This window comes from Cheilinus undulatus, linkage group 11, assembly GCF_018320785.1.
Source record: "Cheilinus undulatus linkage group 11, ASM1832078v1, whole genome shotgun sequence".
In the NCBI taxonomy this organism is placed as follows: Eukaryota; Metazoa; Chordata; class Actinopteri; order Labriformes; family Labridae; genus Cheilinus; species Cheilinus undulatus.
The window spans coordinates 42,814,709-42,842,166 of NC_054875.1; the positions used below are offsets into that span (position 1 = coordinate 42,814,709).

Here is a 27,458-nt window from a genome sequence, read left to right on the forward strand (position 1 = left end):
GAAATGTATCTAAAATTGGCAAAGAGGGCATAAAAATTTTGGAAAAAGGGGTTAAAAGTTGCAATAATAGAGCATCAGAGGCAATAATAGGCAGAAAATGGCAAGAATGGGGAAAAGGTAGAGAACTGGGAATTTAAAAATAACAAAAATGGGTCAAAATGATGCAAAAATTTGTTTTAAGATGCAAAGATGAGATAACAGAGGTTTAAAAAATGGGCAGAGAGTGGTCAAAAAAGGGTCAAAAGTGGCTTAACGGACAAAATAAATTGTGAAATGTGGTTAGAAATGGCACAAGAGGGGAGCACAAATGGTCGAGTGGTTTAAGGCGCTACCCATGTACGCGGGCGGCACGGGTTCGAATCTGGCCTGTGGCCCTTTGCCGCATGTCTCTTCCCTGTTTCCGAGTCTATCCACTGTCCTTCCTCTATCTAATAAAGGCATGAAAAGGCCCAAAAATAAACCTAAAAAAGAAAATAAATGGCACAAGAGCCATAAAAAGTGGTGAACAGGTATTTATAGGTACATTATTGGAGCAACAGTGATATCAATAGGTGGAAAGTAATAAGAATGGGGGGGAAGGTGGGGGAACAGGATTTTTAAAAATACCAAAAATGGGATAAACATGTGGCAAAAAATGTATTTTAAGTTGCAAAGACAGAATAAAAAAGGCAAAAATAGATAGAAAGTAGTAAAATGGGCATAATGAAGAGTAAAATGTGGTAAAAATCGGCAATAATGGACACAAATAGTGGTGAAATTGACTAAATAGTGGCATTAATGGAGCAACAGTGGCAACTATATATATATATATATATATATATATATATATTATTATTATTATTATTAACAATAGGTGGAAAGTGGTAAAAATTGAGTAAAAGTGGCAAAATTTGATAATGGGACAAAAAAATAAGTAGAGATTGGCATAAATGGGCTAAAAGAGGCAGAAATAGGGGAAATGTGGTAAAATGGGATATAAAAAGTAGCAAAAATTGGTTAAAAGTGGCAAAAATGAGACAACAGGGTAAATAAATTGATGGAAATTGGCATTAATGAGTTAAAAGTGGAAAAATTGGGCATAACAAACAGCGAAATGAAGATATATACTTTATTAATCCCTGGGAAAATTCAAGTGGTGAAAAAAAGGTGAAAAGGGTTTAATAGTGGCGATAACGGGTCAACAGACACAAAGATAGGACAGTAGAAGATTGATTAAAAGTGGCAAAAATGTTTGGAAAAGTTAGTGAAATGGGATTTTATAAGTCGCACAAATGGACAGAAAAAAGTGATAAAAGAGGTGAAAATGTCGTAAAAACTAGTGTAAGAGCCAAAGACGGGTAAAATGAAGCAAAAATGGGCTTTACAAGTGGTTAAAAATAATAAATTTACCATCAGGACCCAACAATCACGCTTTTCAGCTCCAAAATGAGGTAAAGGAAGCCAGAATGTTTGCTAGCACCAATGTTACTGTTCCAACACATATATACAGTGCTTAACAAATTTATTAGACCATCCTAACCCTAACCAAAGTAAGGTTTATGCCACAGCTGAACTAAATTAACAGCATTGGTAATGACCAAAATCATTTTTTATGTTTCTGCAATGGTTAATACACCAATATGTAGAAGCTCTTTAACCCAAAGGATATTTTTAATGCTAAAATATAATTATTATTGTTATCCATGAATTTTCAAATTTACTGATTTACAAAAAAAAAAAGAAAAAAAAAATAAGCACATGATCATTTCTTGATTAGTATGTCAAATTATAGTTTTTTACTTGCATTCCTGAACAGAAAAATTAGTGATAGTGGTTGAATGTTATGCTTGATTAATTTCTGACTTCTCAGAGAAGCCCAGTGAGCCGACTCAAATTTGGGTGAATTCAGTTTGAAATTCCTCATTCCTGTTCAAAATGGTAAAACGTGGAGAGCTCACTGAAAATGAAAGAGTCCACATTAAAGCACTTCATATGCTCGATGGTCTCTGAGACAAATATGACAGGTGGTCTAATAAATTTGTTAAGCACTGTACATTGGTACTATTAATAAATCACAGCTGGGGAGGGCCCATTCTCTGAATTTGTCAGAGGCCCAGACAAATCTGTGGGCAGGTGTGTGTACAAGCACTGATCAAACTGTATAACTGTGTTTCTTTTGAAATACCATGTCTGTTGAATGTACCAACTCCCTCTGCATGTTAGGCCTGCTTGGATGGTTTTTTTTGTCATTATCCCAAAAAAAGAAAAATATAAAAAAAGTTTGACTTCCTTCACAAACACATGAGAAGCCTGTAAAAAAAGATCTAACTTTTATGAGTGGATGTTTTAAATAATGAAAAAACAGCTCTTAATGTGACCTGCTGTGATTCTTTTCTTTTGTTCTGACATTCCTGTGACCTTTCTCAAAAGAGAAAAATGATTATGTACCATTATTATACCTGTTTACATCAAATAAAAAAAAATCTAGTTGTTTTATGAGAATTATAACACCTTTATTACTCATGTCTACTAAGAATGTAATTCTATTTTAAATATAAAATACAAACTCATTTCACTGTTTTGGACCATTTATAACGTTAAAACCTTAATAGATAAAAGTTCAAGTAACATTCATGTCAGTGGAATTCACATTTAACTTATTATTATTACAAGGAAAAAGCTCTGAAATAATCCATTGTTGTTAATAATTCACCTTTAGTGTGAGTGCACACCTTTACAGTCATTTCATTCAATCCTTTAAGAACGCCTCTTTCACAGAGTATAAAAGCACCGCCAGGCAAACTCTCACTGAGTTATTGTTTAACAAATAAGCAAACATATGAAAGATTATCAGAGGAGAGCTGATAATGTGAAGTATTGTTTTGTGTGCTAAAAGTCAGATAGAGGGTTAATATTGTTAGCAGCATTGTAATAATATCAAAAGTCATTAGATTTAGAAAAAGGCCATCCATGAGGAGGGATGAAGGGGAGAACTTTCTTGGGCCCACGGAGGTCAGAAATATCATGATCAATTGTAAAGTTAAGCTTTGAAACCATGTTTTAGTTTTAACCTGAATGATACTCATATATTAGAAAATTAATGTTGGACTTTATAGCCGAGCCATGATGTCAGGATGCCAGAAAATAAAGTAGAAGGAACTGAGACAACTTTTATAGAATGTAGTTACTAATGGAATAATTGTGAAAAGAGACAAAAATGAGTGAAAAGTGGAAAGAATGGGTTCAAATGATAAAAAGTGTAGTATAAATGGTTTAGAAGTGGTAAAAAAAGAGTAAAAGATGGGCTCAGAGTGACAAAATTGGGAGAAAGTAGAAAAAAAAACACAAAGAGTGGAAAGAAATGGGCAGAAGAAGGCAAAAAATTGGGGAAAGCAGCAACAATGGGTTAAATTTAGCAAAAACTAGCAAAAAGCAGCTAAAGCAGGCAAAAAGTTTCAAAAGATGATGCATCGATTAGAAAAAGTGACAGAAATGGGTTAAAAAGGGCAAGAATGAGGTAAAAATGGCAAAAAAGTGAGAAAAGGGGGGAAGAGTGGGCAAAAAGTAGCAAAAATGGGCAAAAAGTGGCAAAAATGGGTAAAAAAAAAAGTAAAAGAAGTCTAAAGTAGTCAAAAAGTTGTTGCAAAATGGGCAGAGAGTGGCAAAAAGGGCCAAAAATTGGAAATATTGTAAAACAGGGTAAAAAAGTGGCAGAAATGGGTGAAAGGGAAAAAATGGGATAAGTGTGGCAAATATGGTTGAGATGTGGCAAAAATTGAGGAAAGCAGCAAAAAATGGGTTAAACACAGCAACAACTGGCAAAAAGCAGCTAAAGAAGGCAAAAAGTTGCAAAAAGAGGTTGCAGAAATGGGCAGAGTGGCAAAAAGTGATCTAAAAGTGACAGTGAGGGTTGAAAAAGGGCAAAAACGTGAAAAAGGTGGGGGGAAAATTTTGAAAAAAATGGGCAAAAATAGGCAAAAAAGAGACAAAAAGTGGCAAAAATGGGCAAAAAAGTGGCTAAAGTCGGTAAAAATTAAAGCAAAAAGATGTTGCAGAAATGGAAGAAAAAGGGCAAAAATGGGATAAAGGAAGCAAAACGTGCAAAAATGAGTGAAAATGAGCAAAAAACAGCATATATGGATTAAAGTGGCAAAAAGGTGTGGTAATAAAGGATAAAAAAAGTGGTGAAGTGATTAAAAAGTACCATAAATAAATTATTCGAGAATCAGACATTTTTTTAGTTCCATAATGAGGTAACTGTTAGTCAGGATGCTAGCACCAATAATACTGCTCTAACACACACTAATGTCATCAATAAATCTAAACCAGTTAGGGCCCATTCTCTGGGTTTTTAGGGGTCCAGCCACTTCTGTGGCGTGGATTTAGGGGGTAGTGACTTTTTCACATCGGGCCAGGTAGGTTTGGATGGCTTTTTCCCTTAATAAATAAAACCATCATTTAAAATCATTTTGATATAAGTGAATTACTTTTTTCCTTGGGGTTTATGTGTGAGCTATGAGATATATAAATCAGATGTTGCATTCTACAGTAATGGTTATTGATAAGAGCAGCATGTTCCTCAGCCCTCCCTCTTGGATAAGCTGCAGATAAGGCACATTGTCCTGCAGGTTGAGACATGCAATCATACGGGAAGTGTTGATCTGTCCTGTCTTTGTTGGTGTGGGAGTGTCTGAACTGAAACAGCCTGCCTTACCTGCATGTTAGAGAAGTGTAACCTGAGCAGGAGGAGGGCGGTGGTAAAAATAATGTGACCCAAATCACGGGGAGGTTTCTTCTCTCCGGGAAAGGAAGCAAATCTGTGGTTGGGACAAAACTACAAAAACAAACACATTTAATGAATTTACTCTAAGAGAATAAAACAGCATTGTCTTCATAGCTGCATGAATTTTTGACTTCTTAGCAGACATGATGTCGAGTTTAGGACCAAGGAAAAGGGACAATGTACCTAAAGTGGATAAACACATAGACGACTTACCACAGGTAAGACATCATTTCATATACTTAGACACAAATCTATGTATAAAGGTGTGAAATCTTTGCTTCTGTGAATTTCAGCTTGACTAAAAGCTGTGTACAGTTAAAAGAAACTGCCCCTGTGCTTTCATTAACGTCACAATGTGCAGTGAAGCTAGACTTTTTTTAATTCTGTGTTTGGGGTTCTCTAATGTTTCTTACTTCCTCAATTCAACCAGACTTCCCTGCTGTAGTTTCCCACAGTGATCACACACTGCTATTACTCAGAAATATGTCTGACAACGACTGATTTAACGCTGACAGTAACAGTCCTGTAGTAGCATTAAGATGTACATAATGACTGAACTTTAGCAGTTCCTCTTTCAGATTCCAGGGAACAGAGGCTGATTAATTCAGTGGATTATGGATATCTGTATGAACAGAGCAGAAATTCACTATTTTTGAAGATAGGCTCTGCATATTAGTGTGAAACATTGGTCATCAACTGGCGGCCCGAGGACCATATCAGGCCCCCCAAAGCTTCCTATCCGGCCCCCGTTAGATTTAGAAAAGATGTTGAGGTTTTCAGGGTATCTTTTGGCTGCAGCTGTTAAATCCACCCCAAAATAATTGAAATTGAAATGGTTTTAGAATGACTTAAAATTTGATCTGTGTTTACAAAAATTCAGACTGGCAAAAATGTTGCAAAAAGGGCTAGATAACTGTCAAAATGGGTTGTGGAGTGGCACAAAGCGGCAAACATTGGCAGGGAAAGTGGTGAAAAGAGGTTAAAATATAGCAAAATGGGTAAAAGAGGAAAAAGGGGAAAAAGTACCAAAAATGTGTTGAAAGGGGCAATAGTTGTGCAAAAAAGTAATGAAAGAGGGTTTAAAATGAGATAAAAATTGACAAAGGGGATAAAACATGAAGGAAAATGTAGTAAAAGGGATAAAAGTATGGAAAAATCAAGTTAAAGAGGCAAAAAGGAGCAAAAAGTATAAAAAGTGGTAAAAACATAGCAAAAATTCCCTGGCAAAGTAGTAAAATTGGGTTTAAAAGTAGCTCTCATGGGCAATAATTGGCAGGAAAGTGGCTTAAATAGGTAGACAAATGGGCAAAAAGTGAAAAAAATTGGTTTAAAAGTGGCATATTTTTAAAAATGGGTTAAGAGTGGCAAAAAATGTGGCAGTAATGGCCAAATGAAGTAGTGAAAAAGGGTTAAAAAGTGTAAAAAAAATAGTTAATATTGGTGCTAAATTACCATTGGGGAGGACCCATTGTTTGGGGTTTGAAAGAAAATATTAATACAATAATTTGTTAATTAGGCCAAAATATTATCTTTTTATTTTTATTTATTTGAAAGTCCAGCCCACAGAACCTCTGTCAAGACTAAATCTGGCCCTTGTGCAAATGTACTTGATGACCCTTGTTGAAAAAGGAGCACAAAAGCCTCATGAAAGGTTGCAAAATGCTCCAAAATAGAGAGTAATGCGTTATTTATTGTAGGATCTCTTGCACATATAGCTTATTACATTACCATGCATGCTTTGGAAAATATAAACCAAATATTTAATTCATTTTTCATAAATTGCGTGTAACCTCTACTTTCTAGAAACAACAACAAAAATGGTGCATAATAATGCAGCTGCTTTTAATTTACCATGTTTTGCTTTCAGCTGAGCAACGAGATGCAGCTGAGCATCATGAACAAGGTGAAGCGAGGAGAGCTGTCCATCGATGACGCTCTGAACCAGGCCATGAGGGACAGGAAGGAGCTGCAGAAACAGAAGAGCCAGGGGGAAGAGGTATCTGCAATTTAGATCAACTTTCATTGATATTTTGCTGGTGTAATCTAAGAAATGCTCACATTTACTTTACTAAAATGGAGATTTAAGGGTTGTATTGTTGCTTTAGACCTTTATGAGCAGAATAAGCTATGAATAGTGTTATTACTGAAGAGAAAAGAAATCCAAAACATGAAGTTAAAATGCTTTGAGTCCTCCATGGAGCTTCATGAAGCACAGAATCAGAAATCAAGCCCCAACTAATCTCATATGAGCTTTGAGTTACAATGATTGCATCCACTTTAATAAGCATCCATGCATAATTCAGGTAAGTTAAAATGCATAGCGTTCATTTATTAATGTTGCACACTCACTACTAGGTAGTTACCATGAGTGTAACAACAGGAGGGCGAGGGTTGACCATGGCTAACCTAGAAACTCATTTATTCAGCAAACCCCTACGGTCATCCCAGAATTCTTGACTGTGATTGGCTGCATGCTTTGTCAGAGAGAAGACGTGTACTTTGGTCAGTTTCCAGGTTGTTTTGCAGTCTGTTCAGAGCTCTCTTTGTGTGGCATGTTTGCTTTTGTAAGGACATGTATATATATATCATAATCTGGTCAATAAAAAGTCAGTGCTTTATCAGGGGCTTGAGCCCCAGCAGAGGGCCTAGGACTTAGTTTTGAATTAAAATCAGCTTTACTTATGCAAACAAGGAACTTGTTAAAAAGGACTATAATTAGCTTTGCTTTCAATGTAACAGAATTAGACAGGGATTGTGTTTACATGGGCTTTGTATCCTGGTTATGAGTCATAGAAATAATTTTATGAATATATTTTCACAATAATTTATATTTAACATTTTCTTTCTATTTTGGAAGACATCTCAGAGGCCACCTTTGAATACCAATGCTGTTGCTTCATTAACTAAAAAAAGTGACAACACTGAGTAAGCGCCAGTGATATTGATGTATTTTTAAACTTGTTTCTGCCGCCCCCAAGTGGCCAACATGGTTATTGCAGGATAAACGGAAAAAAAAAACCGCACTTATAGATTTTAATTTAAAAAATACCGGTGTTATAAAACAAATATCTTATCTCATAGGATTCATATATGTTTACACTTTGAAAATGTTGGGTTAGCTGCATGTGTCCCTCTGATTCTAGCTTCTTTTCGGCTTCCATTGCCCTAAAAACATCCAATAAATGACCTGCTTTGACTCTTAAGTTTCAGGAAACCTGTCTGGTAAATTGCACCCATGACCTACTTTTGTCTTTGTCTTCTCAAACAATGCCGCGTTAATAAGCTGCTCAGCCGGCTGAAGTGGTTAAAACAAATCTGTCTGACTTGTTTGATTCACTCAACAGTGTATTTATACAGGAATGTATGCCAGGCAGCGTCTGTGACACCTTAGCAGGAAAAGAAAACAAAGGACAACAGCTAAAAGATCCTTACAGGTGCTTTTTTTGTCTCAGTTTGAAATATCTAACTTTGTCTTTTTCTGTCTGCAGTTAGAAGAGCAAGAACCCTCCCAGTACAACTTCAGTATTCACAAACATGGCCGCTACAGGTGGCAGAAGCGGGTTCTTCAGGTGAGTTTAAACAAGCAATAAACCATTAATTAGGTCTAGACCGTACTTTCTGGCCTACTATAATAAAGGCTAGTGTTAATTATTGATACTATAATAAAAGACAAAAATACAAAACCTGACCAAAGGTTAAGAGCAGACTGCTCCCCAGGCTGAACTTCTCGGACTTGCTAACGTCCTCATAATACAGCAGCAATGCTAATATGACGTCAAGACAATACTCTTACCTTCTTATTGTAGCGTGTTACCATGTTAGTGTTAGTTAATATGCAGTACATGTCATTAGAAGGTGAAATATGAGAAACTTCACACTGGAATTTTCGTGCGCAATACCAAAACTTATTGATTTATTCATTCATTTATTAAATGAAGAATTTTAATGACAATGCTTGGCCTTACTGGGAAACTTTGTGGCATGATGGAGTCACAAAGTCAAATTAACTGATGTTGCAGGCATCTGCAAGGTCACCTTCTATTCACTTTTCTAAAATTCATGTCTCCAAATGTGCTTTGTGACTCTGAAAGCGCTCTCCTTGCAACTTTAATGTCTTCAAAAGCACTGATAAATTCTTAAAATCATGAAGGGATCAGTGCTCTAGAATGTTTAACGGTGCCACTAGGTAATTCAGCACCAGTTTAACCATGACACCCAGTGCAGGGGATGTATACCCACCTATTTTTTAGTCTCCGTAGAGTATACTCACTTATAAACCCCCATTTCAGTAAGGAGCACTCTTGTCATACATTTAACCATTTTTATTGCCAAATGGATATACAGTTTAACTTGGTGGAGAAGGCTCTGCTCTAACGATGCTGCCTGGGTTAGTCAAGCAGCATGCTTTGACTTTCCAGAAAATCCAGAAAATAGCCAGAAATCCCCATATGGACATATACATTTATGACAATCCATACTGAATACAATGGAACAAATTCAAAAGCAGTTAATCCATAGTAGCGTGAATCTGAATATGAGGGTGAAACAAGCTTTATGCTATAAATGAGGAGGCTGGGGGGGAGGAGGTTGAGCTTTGCCAGTTGTAGCGTGGTGCATCAGCAATAAGGCAAGCAGGGATTAGTGAGGAGTACCGCATATTTAAAATGCTTGCTGTGCTGAGGGAAAGCGCTGTAATTGGCTGTGGGAGCTAGGAGGCAGGGCGTATGACTACCATGTGCTGCATGAACTAACGCTGACCTTCATTTGGTTGGATAGGAATATTAACATAAGCCTGTCAGAGGCAGAGTCATACTTTTACACTTCTCTGCTGGTCGCTCTACTTTCTATCAGACTGCTTCCCTTATCTTTATTCCATTATGACCATTTTTTCCTGAAGTCAAGCAGCAGAAACTGAGAGTCTGTTTCAATACCAAAAGCCTGTTTTGAGATGCATACAATTTAGGAATGAAAAGTAGACTCACTTTTGCAGACATGGCTGCTCCAGTGACGACACTGGTTCTTATCAGACAAATTCACTGATCAAAAGGTGACATGCAAGTTAACTCTTCTGGTTGTGTTTTGCTGCTCTGGATTTTTTTAAAAAGAGGGTAGAAATGTAATCTAGTTTTACCAGTATACAAAGAGAAAACCAGGCCCTCCAAGCATGAAAAAATGAGGATGGAAACACCATTAAAAAGCCTTTTTTATAATGGCCAAGTCACAGGAAATCTGACATGTTTTGACCACATTGGTCTTCATCAGGACTGAGACACCATGCTTGGTTAGGATTTTTCCTTCTGTTTTCCAGTAGCACCTAACTTTGTTTAACAATTCTTCCACTTCACCCACACTGAGCAGCCAGTCATCACCCCTTTGTCTCTACATTACGTTCTTGATGAAAATCTGTGCAGAAATATAAGAATAAAAACTTAACCTGCTGGTTAATTTCAAGGTTAGAATTAAAATCAGCCCTGAATATCTGAGAAGTAGAATTAAACCATATATTTCTGCTTAAATTAGCCCATACACATGGCTTAAAAATATATAAAACAACATATTAAAGGATGAAATCTGATCATTTTCGTAGTTTTAATTAAATATGAGAGCTGCTCTTAATAATTTAAACCCTCTTTTTTCACCACCCAGTTTGACTTCAAGACCAAAATGCTGTGCAGCATAGAGAAAGGCATCATCAAACGACAACTCCTCTTCTCCAACGTGAAGAGCTGTGAAGATGGAGCAGGCACCAGGTTCTCAATTTCCTTTAAAGAACATCATGATTATGAACTGGAGGCCAAATCAATGGAGGACAAATACAAGGTGACAACACTGCAACTAGATTAAAACAGTATGTTTTAAAACTGCCCTTTTAAGGGGAAAATATTTAATTGTTTTCATCTTTTATGGCTGTTTTGTACTGAAGCTTTCTTTGGGACCTTTCTCGTGTTTCTGGTCTTGTTTTGGAGCAGATGATGGAGCTGCTGAATCGAATCATTTATGGGAACATTTACAGTGATTCGGAGGAGGGAAGTGCCAAAAAAAGTCAGCAGCCTGAAGCATCAGAGAGCCTTCGGGAGGGCGTCCTGTTGCTGCACAGAGGAGGCCTGGCGTCCTTCAGATGGGTGAAGTACGGGAGCATTGTTCTCTTCACAAAAACATCTGAAAAAAGGCGGACCTCCAGTTTCTAACACTACTTTAACCTCCCTCTGACTTTAGCTTTGTTTATTCAGAGATACCAGATCAGAAAGGTCAGAGATGAGACGCTTAAGCCAGAAAAGACGAGCTATAAAAGTGGAATATTTTTTTTTCTGAATGCACTACTTTAAAAAATGTTCACCTTCTACCTTCTTTGGTCAAACCTTGGGTTTTTTTTTTATTATGACTTGAAAGCAGAGTTTCAAAAACACTTCTCTACTCTACAAGCTTTTAAAGTTTAAACTTGGCTGAAGAGAGGCTGATCTGCAGATAACAACCCATTCTGTAGGCAGGGGGCTCGGAGTGTTTGAAAGAACCCCTCCTCACGGCTAAAGGTCCAGAATTTAAGTATTTGTTTGAAAAACATAATGGAAGCCCAAACATCAGCACTGACCTTGTCAAAAGCAACAGTTTAGTGATTCTACTCCTTTAATGGTTTAAAACTTGAACGTGTGCTGTTGTCCCAACTGAACATCATCTGAGCTGCAATCGTGACTGAGACTATGTCATGAATAGGAAGGAATAGCATTTTTTATAAAACCCTATAAGTAAAATTGCTTATTTTGCAAAGTACAAGCCCCAAAAATTCTGTTCAGTAACAGTAAACAATTCAGATAAAAGCAGACAGAACCTCTCAGGAGCTCAGGTCAGGTATGGGAGCATTTGCTGATTCAGCAATTCCCCGTGTCAACCTTGGTCCTGTACTGCTCCAGTCTCCTAATGGCCATCTTCCAGGCCTGAGCCAGGCCCATGCCCCGTCTCTCCAGGTATCCTCCCAGCTGCCCTCTCCATGATGCACACAACTGTCCCCAAGTGTCTAGACCAGATTACTGAATCCTTTATTTGACCAGGAGTATTCCCACTGAGATACAAAAAAACTCCCTTACAGTCATCATTCAGTTGGAAAACATGCATACACTGGTCGAAATTTCCCTAAGGCCACACACTACAGGATTTTATGCCTGCAAGATTTGCCCCCCCCCCAACAATCGTGGGGGCATATCCCGAGAGGAGCCTCGTCGCAGAGGACTGCTTGCCTGAATAATCCTCAGGTGTGTGGTGTCAACACGATTGTTTTACTGCTCCAAATCGCATCGTAGCCAAAATTGTAGTGCTGCTGACGAAGTACCCACAACAACCAATGAGAGCGAGCAGACAGGGTAGCATCACAGTCGGATCATACATACTTTCACTGCTCACAACCGGAAACACTACTTTAACTTAATTTCACCAAGGATTTTATCCTGAGTCTTTCCCATGTTTTATGATTTTTGCTTCACCTGTAACACATGCCAGGACAGCCTATTGTGGAGAGACAGCAAGATGGTATCGACAGACATCTGTGCTATTTTATTTTATTTTATTTTTATTTTTTTTTGAAGTCACGTGGTCACGCGAGGTCGTTGGCAGGTCGGCAGGTGTGTTGTCTCCAGTGATCTGACAGTCTGGCTGAGTCGTCTAGTGTGTGCGTTCAGAGGATTAACGATGAAAATCTTTGAAATTTGTCCTGAGGTCTGTGGGCTCTTGCGGTTTAAAAATAATTTCAGATTAAAAAATCGTCTAGTGTGTGGCTGGCCTAACTCTGGCTTTGAAATTTCCTAAACTAATACAACGCTTGAGCTTAAGATGACCCTGATGTCTGGCCATCAGTCAGCGTCCAGGCCTCACAAGAGTAAAGTAAGACTGGGAGGACCAAGGACTGAAAGACTCAGACTTTTGTCTGCATGCTCAGGTACTGGGAGTGCCACACTGCCATGCCCAGCAAACCCATTGCTCCAGACGTTAGGCCAAAGTCTGCTGTTGATCTCAGCCTCACAGGTAGTGGATTGATGGATTACACTGTCAGGATAGGTGAACTCCTCCACAACTTCCACACTCACACCATTCATAGACTCATGAGTTAATAAGCAGTTCCAAATGCCAGTCGTTTTATGGCAAAAATATCTCCGGATATCTGCCAGAAAGCCGAAGATGAAGAGGAATTTAATCTTTGAGTGTGACGTGACCTAAGACATACATGCAAATCTACAAAAGAATGTTTTACCAGAAAATAAACATGTTGGACTGGCCCATCCAGAGTCCAGACCTTAATCTGCGGGTTGACATGAAATGTTCCTGTAATCGGACAGATTTTGAATTGATATGGGGGTATACAGATAGACGACTACTATCAAAATAGTCCAAATGACAAACTGAAATTAATGCAACCAGGGTTTTGTTATAGTAACTCATTTTTATCCATTTCTCCTAAATGATGTTGTTATTTAATCAAAATCGTGTATGTTTAAGGTTACAATAACTCTCTGGTATCACTGGACATTTTTATCCAAAAGGGTGAATTAATTTTAATTAATTAATTAATTTTTGGTGGGATGGTTTATTTCTTGATAAATTTTTAAATTCCAATTAAAAATTTTTATGGGCTTATAGTTACTTGGTGCAAATTTTGCTTTCTATTAGGTCATTCAGGACAAAAATGTACACTTTTAAAAAACATTCATTAAAAATAGTGCTGCCATTGGATTAAAAAAATAAACTAATTACTTACAGGCTTCGTTATTGATTAATTGAAGTTTATCACATATGTTGATAATTTGAGAAAGATTGCACTACTGTAAGATTTCATATTAATAGTTACAAAACAATCAGAAAGGACGTGTGTCTGAATCACATCAAAACTCTATTAATTTAACTTTCTTTATTAATTTCTGAAACGGAAGAAGTTGAGACCAAGCACAGACTGTCCACTTATGAGTCAATCTAGGATGGTGTTAACCGCTAGAATATGGATTTTTGTCCATAAAATTGAAAAAAAACCCAAAAAACTAAGAGCAGAGAGAATTTTTACATGCTGGAATTGAAGCTACAAAGCGACTTTAGCTTGTTGAGAGATGACATCAGAGTGTGGTTAATCAGCAGACATTTTTGATTGCTTTTGCATTTTTTGACCCTGTGATTAATTAATAAAACAATTTGACTGCACTGTTAAAAAGTAACTTAAAAACATTTTTTTCATACCCATTCTTTAATTTAATTCTTTTCTATAATGAGTCCTGATCAAACTATAAAATACTTGAGTATTTTAACCCTTTAAATGCCAGTTTGGATGGGCAAAGTCACTGTTTAATATGAAAATTACAAATACAAAAAAACGTATTTTTTATAAATGATGGGGATTAGCTTATTTTTTTAAAATAAATGTCTTTGATGTGTCAGAGATAAGCAATAAAATTGATTATCATGCGTGCAAAGTTTTTTGAAGACATTTTTTCTGTACGAATGACTTAGTTGGGTGGTACAGTTTAAATCTGACCGGATAAACCCTCCCCTAATTATAAGAGCTGAACAATGAGTGAACATAATTTAATTGCGATTTTTTTCCCCAAACATTGCGATTTAATGTTTGTTGATTTTTGGGTTCCTTGTCTTATATATTTTTCAATAAATAATGGAAATTAAGTATTCTTTTATTGTAACCTACACAATATTAGATAGAATATAAAAAAATTAAAACAAATATCTAATTGCGATTTTTTGGCTCATATTACAAATATGATATCAGTGGCTATGTTGAAGGGATGATTGTTTTTATGTCATCTTATTTTTAATAAAATAACATTTACATAAATAAAGCAGAAATTCTTATTCTAAAAAAATTTGAACATTTACATAATATGCATGAAATATCTGCTGCTGCAAAAAATATTAAACTGGTTTCAAGTTTAAGAAATATTGCAGCAGGTCATATTGTGATTTAATCTAATCTGCAATTAATTGCCCAGCCCTACTAATAATGCATCTAAGTCAATTTTGTTGCTCCTGTTATGAGGTATTTAGGATCATGCTTAAAAAATTCCCACGGCCACATGACAATATTTTTTCTTGGAAATGTAACTAAATTTTCAAAAATTTTCACAAGAAACAACAGTGACTTCTTGGATTCAACCCATCATTTCAGGGGTTAAATCAATATTTGGTAGTTTTAATCAGGATTGGCTTGATGAAAAGAATAAATTCAGAAAGTGGGGAAAATATCTATATACTTATTTAATGACATTTTTGTCCTTATTGACCTCTTTTTTCACACCTCAAAAATATGGCATTTAATCAGGAATTTCTAGACTTTTTATATCCACTGGTCATCCTGAGAACATGTTGGTACTGTTGCTCTATGGACACTTCTCTGCCCCATAGTGTTGGAACTTATCCTCAAATTGATCCCTCATATTTCTATTTTAGATACGAGGTCCAGCTCCACCCGGGTCAGTTAACCCTGACCCCCTTAAAGCGGCGAGCCCCTGCTGATGGTGAGGTGACCACGTGGGTGCCTCAGTCCACCGTGATCCACCTTTCAGACGGAGACACCAGCGTTCAGAAACCTCCCAGCCCTGACGCGTTCACTCTGGTTACACCCAAAAATAACTACCAGTGAGTGATACCTTCCCCTTTTCTCCAGCTGCTTGCTGTGTTATATATGCATTTTCATTACAGAAATAATGATGCAGCCTAATCTGAGTTATGATGTCACAAATCTAGACTTAAAGTGTTATCCAGCTGGTGAATTTCAGCTTTAAAGAAAGATCAAATTTGGTGGATTCATTGCAGGTTCAAGGTTCCTGCACCAGATCAGACACTGTCCCCTGGTGCAGTCCAGAAGGAGCGGGATGCTTGGGTCCAGGCCATCGACAAACTCTGCAAAGACTGGAAGAGGAAGTCCATGGGTGAACAAGTGTTTCTGGAAAATATGACAATCAGAAACATCAGCATAGCCGAAGACGTGGAGGACACAGAAGACACAGAAACAGAGCTGGAGTCAAGCGGAGGTTGTACGAGCATCATTCTTCCTCCGGTTGATTATAGAAATGCAGATCCTCCTTCGAGTGCAGGGGATCATTTATCAGCAGGAGACACGAGTCAAAGCCATCCTTCAGCCGATTATACAAAGCTGGTGCCTAAACCTCGCAGCCCAAAAAAGACTCAGTCTCAAGTTACTGAGGCTGAAAATTCACCTTCTGTGCCATCTCTGACCTCTCCTGGTGTCTTCCCCTTATCTTCACCCACCTCTCCTCAACCCTCGCCCCTTCAAACCGCCCCCAAATCCCCTTTAATAGTGCCAGAAACCCCCGAATCAGTTACTCCAGTTGTGAAACCTCCTCGACCTCCTTTCATCCCCGCCCCGCCTCCTTTACCCTTAAAGTTTGTTCTAAATCCACGAAAACCTCGAACCAAGGCCTTCCACTGGGACCTGGTCAGCTCAGAGAAGGTAACACTAACAATTTCCACTTAAAACCACATCTAACAGAAAAAATACCTTCAGTTTGCTATGTATAAATCTTAAAAACAATCTCATTGAGAAACAGCCCACACAAAGGTCAGTTTCATCTCAGTTTCACTTCATTATTCCTCATTCTGCATCATTGTGGTGTATTATTCTTTGTTTCTCTCCTTAGAGCTGCTCTTTTCTATTGCAACCATTGATTTCCTCCTAATGTAGACTTGTCTGAGATCTAAATTAATTTGTTTCTTTTGCAGATTGCAAAATCATTTTGGGTACATGCAGGAGATGGGAAGATTAAAATCGACACGCCGCGCTTGTTGGAGCAATTTGCCGTTAAAGATCTGGGGTCGTTCACCGTGTCTGAGACGAATAACATGCAGCACATCATCCTCAATGAAAAGATCGCACACAACTTCAGTGAGTAAAACACATCATGATTGAGTTTCTACACCGCCTGTCACACCCAAAGTCCTAACATTTAGCCAGAAAACCTCAGGAGAGCTTGTTCCTAATGTTTTTTAGAAGTTCCCTTTCACACATGGCTCTCACAGTGGGAGGTTTTCCCAGTCTGATAGGAGTCAAAGGGTGCTGTGGAAGTCAGAATCTGTTAGTTTAACATGCCAGGTCATTTAAGACAGTTTTACAGTCATGGACGAAAGTATTGGCACCCCTGAAATTTTTCCAGAAAATACACCATTTCTCCCAGAAATTGTTGCAATAACAAATGTTTTTGGTATACATGTGTTTCTTTCCTTTATGTGCATTGGAACAACACAAAAAATCTTAAGAAAAAAGACCAAATTTACATAATTTTACACAAAACTCAAAAAAATGGGCCAGACAAAATTATTGGCACCCTCAACTTAATATTTGGTTGCACACCCTTAGAAAAGAAATAACTGAAACCAATCACTTCCTATAACCATCAACAAACTTCTTACACCTCTCAACTGGAATTTTGGACCACTCTTCTTTTGCAAACTGCTCCAGGTCTCTCAGATTTGAAGGCAAACTGCAAAAGCAGTTTTAAGATCTCTTCATAGGTGTTCAATGTGATTTAGATCTGGACTCACTGCTGGCCACTTCAGAACTCTCCAGCACTTTGTCTCCAACCATTTCTTGGTGCTTTTTGAGGTATGTTTGGGGTCATTGTCCTGCTGGAACACCCATGACCTCTGACGCAGACCCAGCTTTTTGACACTAGGCCCTACATTGCGGCCCAAAATTTTTTGATAGTCTCCAGATTTCATGATTCCTTGCACACAGTCAAGGCACCCAGTGCCAGAGGCAGCAAAATAACCCTAAAACATCACTGAACCTCCACCATGTTTGACTGTAGGTACTGTGTTCTTTTCATTGTAGGCCTCATTCTGTTTTCTGTAAATAGTAGAAAGACGTGCTTTTCCAAAAAGCTCTACCTTAGTCTCATCTGTCCACAAAATGTTCTCCCAGAAGGACTGAGGCTTACTCAGGTACAATTTAGCAAACTCCAGTCTGGCTTTTTTATGTATCTGTCAGCAGTGGGGTTCTCCTCGGTCTCCTGCCATAGAGTTTCATCTCATTCAAAAGACGACGTATGGTGTGAGCTGACACTTTTGCTCCCTGAGTCTGCAGGACAGACTGAATTTGTTTGGAAGTTGACTGAGGATGTTTATCCAACATTCCAACTTTCCTGCGTTGCAGTCTTTTGTCAGTTGTTCTCTTCTGTCCACATCCAGGGAGATTAGCCACAGTTCCATGGGTTATAAACTTCTTGATTATATTACACACAGTGGACAAAGGAATTTCTAGATCTCTGGAGATGGTCTTGAAACACAACACAACACAACACAAAGGTTGAGTCAACTCTTAGATATTCTAACTGGCTTCAGGTGTGATTTCTAGATTGCCAGCACCTGTTACTGCCACAGGTGAGTTTAAATGAGCATCACATGCTTGAAATAAAATGATTTACCCACAGTTTTGAAAGGGTGCCAAAAATTTTGTCCAGCCCATTTTTTGAGTTTTTTGTAAAATTATGTAAATTTTGTCTTTTTTCTTCAGATTTTTTGTGTTGTTCCAATGTGTGTAAAGGAAATAAACACGTGTATACCAAAAACATTTGTAATTGCAACAATTTCTGGGAGAAGTGGTGTATTTTCTGGAAAAATTTCAGGGGTGCCAATACTTTCGTCCATGACTGTAGCTCACTTAGACCTGGTTAGAGTACTGTTAGAGTCCAGTATACAGGTACCTGAGAATAAATGCCTTAACTGAAGGATCTCTTATTCCAATTCAGGTGGTAATATGCCCCCTTTCAGCTACTGTAGTTACAAGAACTTGATTTAGACCAGCAGTTTTCAAAGTGGGGGCAGCCAGAGGACTTCAGAGGAGGCACTGGATGAGACAAAACGAACCACAAAAAGTAATCTGCTCAGCTAACTTCATCTATGAATGAGGTAAAAGGGAGAAGTTGCTATGGTGGGAGTTACTACTGGAGAGAGCAGAGAAAAAGAGGAAGCGCAAACTTTGAGTATTTAAAGTTTTGGGTTTCTGGATGGCTCCTGGCCACAGAGTATAATTTACAAGAACTCTAGTGTCATATTGAGACAAAGCACCAAAGTTTGTTTACCAAGCAATGGGAGTTTTTTGACAGCAATTGCAGTCTCATTAAAAAAGGAACTGAGATACTGAGTGCTGTAAATACCAGGGCCACTGAAGCATCATATTGAGTGGCTTTATTCATAGTGAAAACAGGAAAACCCCACAACATAGCTGTAACATTACATCCCCTACTGCTAGAGAAAAATGCAGGTTTGGTAATGATGAGAACAGAGTTGGATAAAGAAAAAGACTACTGGACTCAGGTTACAGTGCAGTTACTTGGTACTAGGGCCTGCTTTTCTTGACAGATGCAATGGGGGCCGGACATTGAAATATACTTTAAATGTACTGTTGATTACTAAAATAATTGCCCCCTTTCATTAAAGGTCTATAAAATGGTGCAATAAACTAAAATCAATTGAAAATCAAAATTTGGTGTAGTTTGCATATTCTTGTGAAAACATTGTTGTTTCCATCTAAAATTAATGGCACTTTTGCCTTTCACAGTGAGATCAGTCCCTATCGCCTATACTGCAGCCAGCACAAGGGGGTGATTGAGATATTAAAGCCATAGATATATATATATAGAAGAGTGGATACGACACGCCCTTTTGAGCTGCGTGCCTACGGCGAGGCTAAGCTAGTGCGGGCAAAAGTGTCGGGGCATTCAACGGTTGTAGATGGCACGAAAACTAAAACAACAAGGATGCCTGCACATTGTGCTGCATACAGTTGCACACTACACCGTACGGTCGAAACAAGGAAACTAGAAATAACCTTTCATAGGTAAAAATAGTTTTTGGCTCTTTTTTCATTATTAAATCTTGTTGAGAGCTTCAGTAACTACCTGGCTACTAGCAAAACACTAATGCGAGCTAGCAGCTTGACAGCCAAACACCAGACGATTAATAGTAGCTGTAGTATAGTTGTATAAGCAGCAGTAGTAGTATAAATAGCCGTTAGAGTTGTAGAAGCAGTACCAGCATTTGTAACAGTATTACCAGTTGTAGTAGCAGTGCCAGTATCAGCAGTAGTAGTTGATACTACCACTACTACTAGTAGTAGTTATATAAATTATATACGTTATAGATATATGTATAGTTATATACGGTATTTAAGTCCAAGATGAAGTGTTACTGTTTACTCAGTGACACGCACAACAATTTCAATGTACCTGTTTCTATTATTAAAGTACCAAATTACTTTTCTCAGTATGTAACGCAGTAATCTAACAAGTTAGTTTCAAAAGTAAGGCTACCCAACACTGGTCTTAGTCTTAGTCTAGTTTTTGTCATGGTGAAAAAGGCTGTCGACGAACATTTTTTCATCATAGTTTTAGTCGACGAAATTAACATTTGTTAATTAACAATTAACAAGTGGTTATTTGAGTTATTATTGCCTTTCTATCATCTTGAACCAGTCTGCCCATTCGTCTCTGACCTCTGACTTCCACAAGGCATTTTTGTCCTCTGAATATTTTCCCTTTTTCTGACCATTTTCTGTAAACCCTAGAGATGATTTTATAAGAAAATCCCAGCAGATCAACAGTTTCCGAAATACTCAGACCAGCCTGTCTGGCCCCAACAACCATGCTACATTCAAAGTCACTTAAACCTCCTTTCTTCCCCGCTTTAATGCTTGTTTTGAACTTCAGGAAGTCATCTTGACCACGTCTACATTCTGAAATGCATCAAGTTGCTGCCATGTGATTGGCTGATAAGCTATTTGTGTTAACAAGCAATTGAAGACATGTACCTAATAAAGTGGCCGGTGAGTGTATTATGAATATGATATTGGGCAAGCCTTTATTTGTAGCAGGCCATGACTCTGACTGTACCAGGTGCTGTACCAGGCTGCTACCTGGCCTGTTTGACCTGTATTTCAAGATTTAGTGTAATAAAGAAGAAAAGAAAAGAAAAGTTTACAGAAAAGTCGATTAGACTGAAAGATTCCACATCAGTTTGCTTGAGTTTGATTAAACTTTAAATGTATTACAGCTTGGACTAACTTTTTGAAGTTCTAAAAAGTGTTTTTTTAAATGAGTGCATGTGTGAAAGGGACTTATGAGTGTTGAAGAGAAGTAATTTGGAAATACTGTGCATGCAAAGATAAATTTTAGCACTTTATGTTGGAGATTGGATTTCCACAGTGGAATAATAAGTGTAATATCTGTATTGTGGAGCCCAAATAAAGGAGCTTACACTATCTCTGTGGTTGAAGTGAAGCTGTGGTGTGAATTAAACCCACACGTCCCACCACAAGAGGGTGGCAGCAGATAGAAAGAGGAACCAGGAAGCCTTCAGAAGGAGAGTTAATGTCAGATGTGTTCGTTTTCATAAATTAAACTTTAACAGGCCAATTAAGAGGAGGTTGACCTGAAAAGTCTTTACCAGAGAGCCTTTAAATGCCGCCATTTTGCTCTTTTAACTGATGAAAGTAATGACAGCTGTGAAACACAGAAATGGATGCTGCTTTTTACCGCCAGCAGGGGGCAGTGTGTCACTAATTTTGCAGTGTAAAAAACTGCCCAAACAATCTGCAGAGCAATTGTGAAGTGGAACATATTCTATATCTCGTCTAATGGCTTTTCACTTTTGATTATGCCAGCGTGCGTGGTTTGTATATTTCAAGAGCCAAAGCCAGGGGAGAACATTTCAGAATCTTCCTCTCACAGCTGCTCAGACACTCACACACACACACACACAGACACGCAGTGGGAGGCGATACAGATGTGGTGGAGGTGGGCTGCTAACAGGAATCAGCGTGAGTGTGCAGACCGGGAACATAATTAGAGTTCACATGTTTATAAAATATGGATAAAGGAGCTGAGCGACAAAGACAGCGATTTCCTGTCTTGATACAGAAACACAGACGGAGTTTGTGCTCCTCCCTGACCTGAAAACTTTGAGAGTGAGAGGAGCAAGAGCAGATTGATGACAGCCTGAAGGCAACCCGAGGCTGTGCATCTTCCTGCTCTATGATTCAGAAAAAAATAGACGCTTGAAGTACAAACGTCGCCCCGTATGCCCCATTAAGGTCTTATTAACGCTAATTTACAAAGTGACATTTCGGCTCTGTGATTCACATCTTTTACTTTAAAGCAGTGATTCTATGAAACAAAAATTCCCCACTTCAAGAAAATATTTTCTCAATGAAAACTCTTTTCAGGTTCCCAGGAAGTTGGATGGATGTTTAAGGCTCAGTCCCATTCCTAATTCTTACCCCTATACCTCGATTCTGAGCCTGTCTTTTACTTTGAAACAGATTTACCAGGTCTTAGAATGCTGGAGTGTTTTTGTGTGAATTTGTGCCCATAACTGTACAGCTACTTGAGGTACTCTAACACGTTTAAAAGGGGCTATATCGTATGGATGTGCTATATATGGTGTGTCTTGAGATTTTGGCTTGATGTTAGGTGTGCCTTGGGCAAAAAAGGTTGAAAACCACTGCTGTAGAGCATTTATGAGATCAGGCACTGATGTTGGGGGAGACAGCCTGGCTCTCAATCACATTTCCAGTTCATCCCAAAGGTGCTCGATGGGGTCGATGTCAGGGATCTGTGCAGGCCAGTCAAGTTCTTCCACATTGAAACCTTTATAGTCCTTGCACTGTGCACCGGGGCGCAGTCATGTTGGAATAGAAAAGAATCTTCCCCAAATAGTTGGATGTATAGCATTGTCCAAAATGTCTTGGTATGCTGGAGCATTAAGATTGGCCTTCACTGGAGATAAGGAGCCTAGCCCAAACCCTAAAAAACATTCATTATCCTCCACCAAACTTCTCAGCTGGTTCAGTGCAGTCAAGCAGGCAACTGCTAAACCCGGACTCATCCATCTGACTGCCAAAAAGAGAAGTGCAAGTCGTCACTCCACAGAACACGTGTCCACTGCTCCACAGTCCAGGGCCATTCTTGCCCCCCCCTTTTTTTTTCACCTTTTAGCCGTTTCTTCTTTCTTTCTTTTTGCTACTCTTAACCCATTTTGTCTCTTTTTGCCCTGTTCTGCCACTTTTAATTCAACTATGCCACCTTTTGCCCATTTTTTAGCCACTTCTCTCTTGCTACCCTGCCCTGTTTTCCACTTTTTCCCACTTTTCACCCATTTGTGCAACTTCTTTACCCTTCACCTGTTTTTTACCACTTTTTTGCCACATTTGACCAATTTTTGTCCTTTTTGCTACATTTTTACACTTTTCAGCTGTTTTCGCCACTTCTTTTTGCTACGTTTAACCCATTTTTGTTACTCTTAAACCGTTTTTACCACTTTATTCGACCGTTGTTTGCCACATTTGACCAATTTTGCCTTTTTGTCACAATTCTACCACTTTTAACCCATTTTTGCCACTTTTTGAACTTTACAGCCAGTTGTTCTACTTCTTTTTGTTAATTTTAACCAACTTTTACTGCCTATTGCCCTGTTTCACCACTTCATGTCAATTATGCACCCTTTCATCCATTTTCCCCTTTTTTGCCTCTTTTCACCCACTCGTGCATCATGTTTTTGCTGCGTTAAACCCATTTTTTTACCCTGTTTTGGAACTTTTTTGCCACATTAAACCATATTGTTTCCCTTTTTGGCCCTAACATTACTAATTAAAAAGGTAATTCTGTTTTAGGGAAAGGGGTGTACATTTTTAAGAAGGCTATATTGTACCAAAGTTTGGACAACTAAAACTCATTTTTGTTGCTCTATTTAGAGTACTTCTCACATAGGTTTAATATAAAATATAGTTATCACAGCTTAACTTAACAATGGAACATGATTTTTCTGACCCCTATGGGCCCTCAGTTTGGCTGAGCCCCAGATAGCTCTCCTCTTTATCCCCCTTTACGGGCGGCCTTATGGAGGACTCTATTTGTATTTACTCTGCTGATCTAATATTAAAATATGTTAGATGATCTGAGACATTTAAGTGTTACAAATATGCAAAACAACCAGAAATGAAAACCACAGTCTAGGACCTGACTGTTTGATGTCACTGATATTAAGAATTTTAAACTGTTCCTTTAATTAGGGTACTTTGTAAGTTAAATACATCATTCTGTTTCTGTTAAAGTGAGATTAAGTTACAATAAAATTAACAGAAAGAAAGGAAAAATGATTAATTGGGGCTTTTTGTTATAAAATTAATCAGAGAACACTGAATATTATTTTGTTTACACAGTAAACCCCTAAACTCCTCGGGGGTTCAGTTTCTCGACGCCTCAGAATAAAAATCTGTTAATAAGTCTCTTCTTTGTCTTTCCTCACTCCGGCCCCTCCCTGTTCCTTTCTTTCTTCTTATCACGACAAACCTGTCTAAATTTGTGCTGTTTATTCAGCTCATATCGCATTCTTCACCACACTATTTATTCATCTGATCCCATTACAGTCAGAGGCAGTGTGCATGCCAGATCTCACATTGTTTTTAGCACTAGCTCAGCAGACACTTGCACTACAGCCGATCAGATAAAACACGAGTACGAGATCAATAATTAACAACAAACCAAGAACTGTTAATTAGCATCAGGCTGTTAGCTGGCGCTCAGACCGCGTCTGTGTGTGTGTTGACTTTAAAAACGCCACGCTGTTTGCAGTTCCACGCTGAGGCAGATGGAGTCAGACAGCTTGAGCAGGTGGTTGTATTACTGTTGTACTGCGGTTTTGAGTGCTTTCCTCTGCTAATCAACATGATCCTTGTGGGCAAGAAACAACATCAGCTGCATCCAGAGTCCACAGGATGACGCTGAAATGATCCATGCGCTTATTTATAGCAGGTCTAAGTGCTCCACAGGATCCAAAACACATCTGACAACAAGATTGTTGCTCATATTGATCTTTTGGATTGAGTTATTTTAGAAAATACCCGCGTAAAGATGGTGTGAGTATATATGTGGGTGTTTTTATGGGATTCTGTAACATTAAATGACGCAAATGGCTCGTCTCCAAATGCCACAACAACATTTAAATCAGTTAATCCTTAAAAAAAAAAGTCAGATGTAGAGTTATGTCTTCACACAGTCTTGCTCCTGAAGTCACCTGTCTCCTTTATTGAGAGCAGTGATGAAGGTCGTATTCAGGCCCTATAATTGAGTAAAACAACCACTATAACTTTGTTCAAGCAAACAAGTCCTTCATAAAAGCTCACTTATGCAACATACAAGTACATCACTGTTTGAAAAATACATCACATAATAAGGGGCAGCACGGCGGCGCAGTGGTTAGCGCTGTTGCCTCACAGCAAGAAGGTTGCTGATTCATTTCCCAAACAGGGCCTTTCTGTGCGGAGTTTGCATGTTCTCCCCGTGCATGCGTGGGTTCTCTCTATATGTCTGTCTCTATATGTCAGCTCTGTGATTGACTGGCGACCAGTCCAGGGTGTACCCCGCCTCTCGCCCAATGACAGCTGGGGTAGGCTCCAGCCCACCCTCGACCCGGAATGGAATAAGGGGTATAGAAAATGGATGGATGGATCACATAATAAGCCTTCTTAATGTAATGGGCAGTTTTATCATTCAGAATAGTAATAAAGGTATATTGCATAACTCACAGTTTCTCACTTTTGTTAGACACAATACCTCATGAAATGTCCTTATGAAGAAAAGAATAAAACCACAAAAACATTTTCTATATTTTCTGCACAAGTTGTCAGTGTACATTTCCTCAAAAATATAATTTTGCACTGAAACAACGTTGACTGCAAGCCCAGATCAGCGACTGGCAGATCCAGGATCCAATCCAGGATTACAACTTTTTCTGCACCTACTGATAACAAAAGTTTAACCCTTTCCCCTTCTTACTGACATTCTAGACTTTTTAAAAAATAAAATACTGGAGATGTTTGAAACATTTAGCCCATGACAGAGTCAGTCTTTAATTTGCTAACTTGATGCACAAGTAAAGCATGCCGTTCTCACTGCCCAATCCAACACTATGATTGAGTTCATTTTCTGCTATCTAGAAACCCTTAAATCAATTATCAGAAGACTGTTTTTGAACTTACAGGCAGGAGAATTCTCTCCTTTTGATGATAAGCGTGAGTTATTGTTTGTTTATTAATGGCAGAAAGGTTTACAGTTTGATTTTTGCTTTAAGAAATGTAAAGCCAATCAGTACTCTAGTTTAAAGGTAAATGGCTGCTTATGGCGATAACAAGGAAAATCTGATTGCTAGCATCTGAAAATACTGGATGTAGATTTTCTCACCTATGTTTCTCACATTGGTCGAATGATGCGAAGGAAGAACAAAAAAGTTTCCTAGACTCAGTGTAAACCAGGCTTATATATTCACTGACATGCCATGTTGAGTGATGTCACATCTAAAAGTAACTCTTTGCCTTTCAAGATTACTGCCATTAAAAAGTAACTTGTCAGATTTCTGTTACTTATTGAGAAAAATAACACTTTTGCATGACTATTTTTATTTTTATTCTGGTGCATCGTTGTCCAAACCGCCTTTACTTTAGCAGCTGTATTAAAGATACAATATGCAGAATTTTTTTAACTGAATTGTTACAAAATATTAGTTTAAAAAAGTCACCATTTGCATGTTACATAAATGCCAGAGCATATGCAAATCCTTGGACTCTGGAGCACATGTTAATCTGGCACCGATTGCAGCGCGAACGTGGAAGTGCACTTTTCAGTGCGTTTCTCCCTTATTATGACCAAACTTTGTTTTTGTGATCAGTAAATGTGCCTTATGAGGTGCCGTTTGATTTGATCAGAGTCTGCAATTCAAAACAAGAAGTAAACAATGGATATGAGCAGAGATGTATAGCGCTGGTCTGTTTATTGTGTCATTGACTTGATTGAGAGCCCCTTGGCTGCACAGTGAAGTTATTTTTCAGTACATGTTGCACCGGGCTGCAAAATATCTAGCTTTTGCTTTGTTGTTCCAGTAGAAGCATTTACAATAAACACATCATAAAAGTCTGAATCTATCAGAAAAGCTCTTTATTTTAGCCAGCTTTGCTTTCACACCCAGTATGTACACATATTACTGGCAAATGGAATCCTGGATGTTAAGGCTATATGCTTTTTCTTCATGCTAATGCAGTCAGAACAAAATCAATCAAGTTATCAGCTATCAGTCTGTTGCGGCAAACTTTTTGTTTCATTTTAGATTCAAGAGAAACATGATGAAATAGTTCTGTCTAACAGGGGCTCATTAAGATTAGTTTAGTTAAGGGATTTTCAACGTTTTTTGCCCAAGGCACACCAAAGATTGAGCCAGAATCTCGAGGCACATCATCTCCGTATTCACGCAAAATCTATAGTTGTAGTAGTAATGTATGATTATTCAAATTCACAACACACCTAGACATGACTGGTCTTCACCATTTGGGACAACTGAAGCACACAAATACAGTCTAAAGTTTGTGTTTTTGAAGCGTATGTTTCAGCTATATCTGCCTGATTCATAGTTGCTGATTAAGCAAACTGCTGTAGCATATCCATAACCTTTTGCATCTGTTATAGGCATTTTTACACTTAATTATCCCTAATATATAGAGTTAGAAAATACCAGAAATACCACAGAAAATGTTTAACTTTCAAAGTGGTTGCCCAGTTTTTGATACCTTATGATAATGCACGTTTTAAACCAATTTTACCATAACAGTGGTTATTTTAATCAGTGATAGGATCAAAACCTTCCAGTG

General features: G+C 38.1%; 1 protein-coding gene across 1 annotated transcript in view; it reads left to right on the forward strand.

Annotated features, from left to right (window-relative positions):
• The first annotated feature begins 4,845 nt into the window (after positions 1–4,845).
• LOC121517949 (formin-like protein 13) overlaps positions 4,846–27,458 on the forward strand; it is an 86,739-nt gene continuing 64,126 nt past the window's right edge. Inside the window, exons 1-8 of the mRNA XM_041800073.1 lie at positions 4,846–4,980; positions 6,630–6,758; positions 8,251–8,331; positions 10,409–10,582; positions 10,732–10,889; positions 15,197–15,385; positions 15,563–16,220; positions 16,490–16,652. Coding sequence (XP_041656007.1) covers positions 4,906–4,980; positions 6,630–6,758; positions 8,251–8,331; positions 10,409–10,582; positions 10,732–10,889; positions 15,197–15,385; positions 15,563–16,220; positions 16,490–16,652 — 1,627 coding nt within the window. The 5' untranslated portion in view covers positions 4,846–4,905. The remainder of the gene's footprint in view (positions 4,981–6,629; positions 6,759–8,250; positions 8,332–10,408; positions 10,583–10,731; positions 10,890–15,196; positions 15,386–15,562; positions 16,221–16,489; positions 16,653–27,458) is intronic.